The sequence below is a fragment of the Hemitrygon akajei genome, chromosome 3 (assembly GCF_048418815.1).
Source record: "Hemitrygon akajei chromosome 3, sHemAka1.3, whole genome shotgun sequence".
In the NCBI taxonomy this organism is placed as follows: domain Eukaryota; kingdom Metazoa; phylum Chordata; class Chondrichthyes; order Myliobatiformes; family Dasyatidae; genus Hemitrygon; species Hemitrygon akajei.
In genome coordinates this window covers 54283550-54292413 of record NC_133126.1, presented here as the reverse complement: position 1 = coordinate 54292413, position 8864 = coordinate 54283550, and the positions used below count along the sequence as shown (strand labels likewise).

Sequence of the window (8864 nt, the reverse complement as noted above, 5' to 3'; positions counted from 1 at the left end):
AAACCTTAACAAATTATTCTTTTGATTTTTATACAACTGATCAACCTGCTGTAAATGCATTTCCTCAGTTTGACACTCTTCCAAGATAAGGAATTGCAACAGCATTTGTCCTATTATTTTGACTTACATGGTTTAATAATCAGGAAGTTGTTGTTCTGGTATCAACCAGTGAAAGAATGATTGTTTAAGTACTGTTAGATGTACTACTATAAGCAATGTGTTCATTGGGTTCACATTAAGTGAACTGTCCTGACTGAAATAATTGCTGCAGAAGTCCAATTTATAGTTTAGTTTAATGAAGTGAGGCCAGTGATTAACTGACATTAAATGAATGACAACTTCTCAAAGATGCAATGCCACACCAGTTATTTTGGGTTCATTTACATTTAGGCTACACACAATTATAATACAGTAATCCTTAAAAATATCTACATGGGTATCATATGCAATCTAAAGATCTAAAATCTGATTTACTTTGCAAAATTAAAGGGCTGTCGTGGTTTGCCAAAAAACAGCAATCAGGATAAGTAAGAGCATTTAACTGTCCTCTGCCTAGTTTTTTCACTTAGCAAGGATAATGGTAATGTGTTTGTTTACTTCCACAACTATTTTCCACCTGTTGTAAAATCTGATACCATATGCACTCAACCAAATCAGGTAACTCAGGTTCCATGGAAATCTGCCTCGTTTGTGATACAAGGAGAGAAAGACATAATGTTATAGGTTAGTTTGATGTTTTAATCAACATCGCTCAAAAAACAAAAATAGACATCAAAGATGACTGAGGCATGACTAGAAACTTGGTGAAAGAAGTGGTTTTTGAAAGAACGTGGACATAAACATAAGGAAATGGAATCCAACTTTCTCTGTCATGGAAAGATCTGCAAAATTTCAATACTTATATGTACTGACTAGTCAAGATTGATTTTTTAGGAATGTAAATCTTGTAAATGTACGAATTCATTTAAAATGTGGTTTTCCCAATTAAGAAAATGTTGTACGCCACAGAACAGTAACTAACAAATATTCAGAAAGTATGGATTTACATTTCCTAACTAAGGTAAATTTTGTGTGGCTTTGAGAACTTTTATTTTTGTTAACTTTGGACCCAAAAAGTATTTATGCAGCAGAATAGACTTCCAGTTAAGCATCTGCAAATTCAAACCATTATATCAACCGGGCCCAAAAAAATTACCTTCAGTAGCACTTACAGCATTAATTTAATGCCATACTTTTCTTAAGCTTTGAGCATTTAGGTATTAACATACATTTTGGAAACATGCAATAGTTTAGTTAAGAACATTAAAGAATATCAAGTAACTGATCAAACATTTATATAATATGTAGATATTTTGAGCAACATTATTATGAAAATCTCGGCATACAATATAATTCTAAAACAGTACATAACTTAGAAACTAGTTTGCCAGAGACCATGAAGCTCTCTACTTCTCCGTGGAATATGCTCTCTTCATCAATGGAGGAGGAGCTTTGCTGGTTTCATACATCATTTCCAGCGGTGGGTTATTCAAGCAGCACCAGTCAGGAATACGACCTGTCTGGTTGTAGTATTCTTTGGAGACTGAACGGCTACCTAATATGTCCTGCAGAGCACCAAAAATAGCACCTAGAATTAAATAAAATAATGATTAATGATAAAACTCAATCAAAAATAATATTCTCTGCCTTATAAATCTCACACAGTGCATTTATCCTGTCTATCTGATATTGTCCAATTATTAATACAATAGTGTACGATAGCTAAATTTCAGAAGGTAAGTGATTTTTAAAAACTGAATTAGTTCTTTTTCATATGGATTGACATAATTAACTCTTAGAGAATGAACAAATACATTTATATTAGAAGACCAAAGATAAAGCTAACCAACAAGACAAAGTACATCATAAAAAGCTGATATATAATATGGAATTGGAGAGGCAATGATAGCTCAGACAAAAAAATGACTTAAGGGACAGAAAATAATGAGTCATGATCAATGGTTAATTCTCAAAACCACAGGATAATGAACAATAGTGTTCTCCAAGGAGGCATAAAAATGAAATGGATACTGGAATACAGAAAAGTATTTTAAAAACTATCAATGAGCAAATTTGGACATATGGAAAAAGAGTGAACATAATACAGATTGCATCAGTAGATGCATTGGTAAAAGAATGGAATGATGAGTGGCAAATGAAATTTAATAGAGTAGTTGTGAGATTATGTATTTGGGCTGAAGGTATGAAGAAATGCAATACAGATATAATAACTAAGACAGTCAAGATTTAATTATTTCAGTATATTTAACTTAAAGACAGGCAATGAAAAAAGAATAGCTTAGCTCATAAAAATAAAACAGGATCTGTTTGATGGAACTACTGTTGAAAAACAGAAAATGCTGTTAGGGCCTAATATATACAAGTCCTTATTATCTGCCAGCAAAGAGGCACAGTTTCCTGCAGATAATAAACAAACACTTTAAGGCTCTTTCCAATGTACCCAATGCATCATTTTATTACAAATAATGACTGGTTCTTTGATATGTAAATACATTTATTTGAAAAAATCAATATGGGCCTGGGATAAACATACAGATCTGTGGATAGCATTATCAACAGGTACAAGGGATGAAAATATAAATCTGAAAATGGGCACATATAACAAGGTTAATGCAATAATTATGGAAGACACTGAGTTCGCAGTAATATTGTACAGAAGCAATTTAGAGCGTATGTATAAGGATTTTTAGATTTGTAGTCAGAGGAATCAATGAGGGTTAATTAATAATAAGATTGACAGTGACTTAATTCAATTGAAACCACAGACTTAATTTCTAAACTGAGTGAATTATAAAATTATAAAGCATTAGTTGACTATAGTAAATTGGGAAGTTTCTGAATCTACTATAGTCAACTAACACATCCTACTTTTAAAGCAAAAATAAAAATCATAAAGGTATGGCTGCCAACTAAAGAATTAATACATAGTTCATACAAATAAGTCCCTTTAAAACACAAAAGCTCCTATGAAAAGTGGTGCAGCCATTACTAACAAGAGAAGTCAGTATTAATTTAAAGAAAAAGGCTTAAGCTGCCAAAAATAACAGCATATATGTTAGGGTCTTTAAAAGGGTACTATAAGATAGACAGCAAAACCAAAATTAGAATATGAATGTAAATTAGCAACAATTTTTAAAAAGATTTGAAGAGGTGGAAAAGTTCTCCTAGGATCAAAATAAGCAAGAGCATTCAAAAGTGTTTTGATAAAACAAGTAGTAAGAAATATTTCTTTTCGCAAATGAGTTAATAATCAGTCACAGATATAAAGTAATTACCAAATAGCTCTAGAATGAAAAGAGGCAAAGTTATCTTAAATAGAGACTGTTTACGGGCTAGAGCACAGGTGATGTAGTAAAATTCCCAAAAAGACTCTCAAGGTAATTGGATATCCATTTGAACAGAACTAAGCCTGCATGGTTATGGAGAAAATTAGAGTGAACAACCACTTTGAACAGCTAATATACACACAGACCTATTCTACAAGACAAAGAAAATGAAATACACTGGTTGAATTATTGTGTTTCAGTTTGCCAGACATGTAACCTTGCATTTATCACTGAGAAAATTTATTTGTTTTTATTTGTCAGAAACAATTTTGGTTTTACAGCACTTTTTCAGATTTTGAGAGTTGAAAGAGTCACAAAAATATTATTTATAGCAACTCTAATAATCTGCTATACAGTGATTTGATACCCAGCTCAATAGGTAATGTTCATCACACTCCTTTCCCACTTACTGGAGCCCAGGTTTCATACACCCTTTCCACTCACCCAGACGGAAGTCCTCCATACCCTTCCCATATTTGTAAAGGTAGTAAGGTAGAAGGGCTAAAGTGTGTGTACTTCAATGCAAGAAGCAACAGGTACAAAGGTGATGAACTGAGAGCTTGGATACACACATGGAATTATGATGTAGTGGCCATTACAGAGACTTGGCTGGCAGCAGGGCAGGAATGGATTCTGAATATTCCTGGATTTCAGTGCTTTAAAAGGGATAGAGAGGGGGGGAAAAGGAGTGGAAGGGTAGCATTACTGGTCAGGGATACTATTACAGCTACAGAAAGGGGGGGGGGGGTAATGTAGCAGGATCCTCTTTTGAGTCAGTATGGGTGGAAGTCAGGAACAGGAAGGGAGCAGTTAAACTACTGGAGGTATTCTATAGGCCCCCTGGTAGCAGCAGAGATACTGAGGAGCAGATCGAGAGGCAGATTTTGGAAAGGTGCAAAAATAACAGGGTTATTATCATGGGCAACTTTAGCTTCCCTAATATTGATTGGCACCTGATTAGTTCCAAGGGTTTAGATGGGACAGAGTTTGTTAAGTGTGTCCAGGATGGATTCCTGTTACAGTATGTTGACAGGCCGACTAGGGGGAATGCCATACTAGATCTAGTATTAGGTAACGAACCAGGTAAGGTCACAGATCTCTCAGTGGGTGAGCATCTGGGGGACAGTGATCAGCGCTCCCTGGCCTTTAGCATTATCATGGAAAAGGTCAGAATCAGAGAAGACAGGAAAATTTTTAATTGGGGAAGGGCAAGTTATGAGGCTATAAGGCTAGAACTTGCGGGTGTGAATTGGGATGATGTTTTTGCAGGGAAATGTACTATGGACATGTGATCGATGTTTAAGGATCTCTTGCAGGATGTTAGGGATAAATTTGTCCCGGTGAGGAAGATAAAGAATGGTAGGGTGAAGGAACCATGGATGACAAGTGAAGTGGAAAATCTAGTCAGGTGGAAGAAGGCAGCATACATGAGGTTTAGGAAACAAGGATCAGATGGGTCTATTGAAGAATATAGGGTAGCAAGAAAGGAGCTTAAGAAGGGGCTGAGAAGAGCAAGAAGGGGGCATGAGAAGGCCTTGGCGAGTAGGGTAAAGGAAAACCCCAAGGCATTTTTCAATTATGTGAAAAACAAAAGGATAACAGGAGTGAAGGTAGGACCGATTAGAGATAAAGGTGGGAAGATGAGCCTGGAGGCTGTGGAAGTGAGCGAGGTCCTCAATGAATACTCTTTGATATTCACCAATGAGAGGGAACTTGATGACGGTGAGGACAATATGAGTGAGGTTGATGTTCTGGAGCATGTTGATATTAAGGGAGAGGAGGTGTTGGAGTTGTTAAAATACATTAGGATGGATAAGTCCCTGGGGCCTGACGGAATATTCCTCAGGCTGCTCCACGAGGCGAGGGAAGAGATTGCTGAGCCTCTGGCTAGGATCTTTATGTCCTCGTTGTCCACGGGAATGGTACCGGAGGATTGGAGGGAGGCGAATGTTGTCCCCTTGTTCAAAAAAGGTAGTAGGGATAGTCCAGGTAGTTATAGACCAGTGAGCCTTATGTCTGTGGTGAGAAAGCTGTTGGAAAAGTTTCTTAGAGATAGGATCTATGGGCATTGAGAGAATCATGGTCTGATCAGGGACAGTCAGCATGGCTTTGTGAAGGGCAGATCGTGTCTAACAAGCCTGATAGAGTTTTTTGAGGAAGTGACCAGGCATATAGATGAGGGTAGTGGAGTGGATGTGACCTACATGGATTTTAAGTAAGGCATTTGACAAGGTTCCACACGGTAGGCTTATTCAGAAAGTCAGAAGGCATGGGATCCAGGGAAGTTTAGCCAGGTGGATTCAGAATTGGCTTGCCTGCAGAAGGCAGAGGGTCGTGGTGGAGGGAGTACATTCAGATTGGAGGGTTGTGACTAGTGGTGTCCCACAAGGATCTGTTCTGGGACCTCAACTTTTCGTGATTTTTCTTAACGACCTGGATGTGGGGGTAGAAGGGTGGGTTGGCAAGTTTGCAGACGACACAAAGGTTGGTGGTGTTGTATATAGTGTAGAGGATTGTCGAAGATTGCAGAGAGACGCTGATAGGATGCAGAAGTGGGCTGAGAAGTGGCAGATGGAGTTCAACCCAGAGAAGTGTGAGGTGGTACACTTTGGAAGGACAAACTCCAAGGCAGGGTACAAAGTAAATGGCAGGATACTTGGTAGTGTGGAGGAGCAGAGGGATCTGGGGGTACATGTCCACAGATCCCTGAAAGTTGCCTCACAGGTAAATAGGGTAGTTAAGAAAGCTTATGGGGTGTTAGCTTTCATAAGTCGAGGGACAGAGTTTAAGAGTCGCGATGTAATGATGCAGCTCTATAAAACTCTGGTTATGCCACACTTGGAGTACTGTGTCCAGTTCTGGTCGCCTCACTATAGGAAGGATGTGGAAGCATTGGAAAGGGTACAGAGGAGATTTACCAGGATGCTGCCTGGTTTAGAAAGTATGGATTATGATCAGAGATTCTGGGGAGAAGCAGGATGAGAGGAGACATGATAGAGGAGTACGAGATATAAAGAGGGATACAGTGGATAGCCAGCACCTCTTCCCCAGGGCACCACTGCTCAGTACAACATGGCCTTAAGTTAAGGGGAGGGAAGTTCAAGGGGGATGTTAGAGGAAGAGACTACCAGACAGGTATATGGAGGAATTTAAGGTGGGGGGTTATATGGGAGGCAGGGTTTGAGGGTTGGCACAACATTGTGGGCCGAAGGGCCTGTAATGTGCTGTGCTATTCTATATATATGTATTAAAAAAATGCCTGGTTTGCTGTAAAACTTATTTTAACATCTAAAAAAAAAGCAATAAAATTATGTAGGGTTGAAATAACATCTAATAGTCAGGAAAATCTGCTAGTCCAGCACCAAAAATCCTAAAAATGCCTTCTTATTGGACTTATATTCAGCCTTTGATGTGCAAGTAGTAAAAAATCCTTTATGCAAAGTTTTGGTTCAATACAATATATAATGCATTAAGAGACCTCATTATATACTCAGTATTGAGCAGGGCAGAGAACTACAGATATAACCACACAGTTAAGTGAGATAGATGTGCCACAGTGTATCATTTCCACTTTGAACACACATTACATTCTCTGAAACAAATAGTCTAGTGATACAATAAAATTGTAAACAAATACCCAAGGTATTATTAATCTAGATTTGCTACACAGAACTCATTCTCACCTCCTAACCAAGCCACAGCATTTGGTTTTGCTGGTGGAGTATGAACTTTAAAAGTCTTTGTAGCCAACACATCTTTGTATTTTGGTTTTTGCACCAGATATCGAATTTCATCCAGAATACGATGCAGGAAGCCGGGCAGCATAGCAGTTCCACCAATGATCACAAGATTTTCTGCCAGTTGTTTTCTTGTGTCAATAGGGCACTGACAATAATGTTTAAAGAAAAACAAAAGAGAAATATCATTATTGCCCTCTATTTTCTCAAAACTATGTTCTGCCTATGCCCAAATGAGTAATCAATCCACACTCTGGCATAGATACATATGCTAGAGGCCAACAGACTCAGAAATAATTCAAAATCTTCATCTCTATTCAGCAGTTAGATTATTGGAGGTACTTAAAGAGCAAGATACATTTTTGGAACATAAGGAAATTTATGGATACGGAAGGAGTTGACACTTGGGACACATGAACCATGATTATATTAGAAAACAGACAGGTGGCATACTTCTGCTTTCATTTAATTGTGTGTTCTCATCCCCCACTGAGAGATATTTGGAAGCTTTAATATTAATCATAAAGGTAGTGGGAAAAGTGAAGTTAAAATCTTCGCAATGCTTTCCAACAGGGGAAAAATTAGTAACATATTATTGCTCAAATTACTTCACCCCTGCTGATTGTGCTAAGTGCATTTGAATTAATATTTAAACTGCAGGGACAGATTATGATAATTGTTAGTCCAATATCATGTATCAGCACAACTGACCAGGGATGTATTTCAATGGATGTGTATTTATCCTGGAAACCCTTGTTATTTTCTGTTGCAAAATGCTATTTGTATTCTCCTTAATGAGTATTACTATATCTAGGAAAAAAACGGAGGCAGTTCTTTGGCTCTTTGGCCACATTATGCTGCTCTAGGTTATGGCTTGATTTGCATTTTACAAGAACCTGTTTTCACATAATACGTACCTATCATGCCATCAAGATTTCCCTGATCTCCTCCCAGCAAAATATTTGTGAGTCCACCACTTATTTTGTAGTGAATGCTAAAGAACAGATCTAACAACAGTAAATGAAATAAGTTATCAGCCTAATTTTTGGGGAAATAGAAAGGTCTATTTTAGGGAATGATAATGGGTGCTTTGTCCAAAAGGGAGATTGGGAAAAATTACAGCTCCTCTTTAAACTGAGATAAAACTCTTTATAACGATTTGATATTGCTGATGTTTTATGATGCAGATTTATAATCTAGAATATGACTAAAGAGCAAGTTTGGGGGAAATTGTGTAACATCTTGTCCCCGGTTACTGATCAAATCTATCCCAAATACAAGTCACTTTGATTACAATATAACATTTTAACTTGGGTCATTTCTTCATATACTACAATGACCAACTAGAATATAAGAAATTGAGAATCTTTGTAAAAGATGAAATTCAGCACAATGTACTCTGTTACCTGTAAAAGTGAGTCAAGGATTAAAGCAGCAATGGATTTTTCTTCATTATCTTGTTCAAAAAGAATTTCAATTACAGAATCTCTATAACAAAAAGGAATAAAAATATCTTTAAAATTCTATCTTATTACTTCTGACATTGGCTATAAGCTAGTATCTTATTTACTCCAAAATTTAATGGTTACAATTAAACTTGAAGCAGTACCATTCCTTAATTACAATTAAAAAATAATGCGGCAAACATTTATGGAATTACTTTAAGGTTACAAAAATCCCAAGTTAATTGTAACAAATCAATTTGCTTTGATATAAAATGTCAGTCAGTTTTTGAAAATTT

The 8864-nt window shown here is 36.9% G+C and overlaps 1 protein-coding gene across 1 annotated transcript in view; it reads right to left on the bottom strand.

Annotated features, from left to right (window-relative positions):
- Positions 1-274: 274 nt before the first annotated feature.
- actr10 (actin related protein 10) overlaps positions 275-8864 on the bottom strand; it is a 29046-nt gene continuing 20456 nt past the window's right edge. The window contains exons 11-13 of the mRNA XM_073039928.1: positions 8530-8611; positions 7070-7271; positions 275-1627 (exon numbers count right to left, since the gene is read on the bottom strand). Coding sequence (XP_072896029.1) covers positions 1446-1627; positions 7070-7271; positions 8530-8611 — 466 coding nt within the window. The 3' untranslated portion in view covers positions 275-1445. The remainder of the gene's footprint in view (positions 1628-7069; positions 7272-8529; positions 8612-8864) is intronic.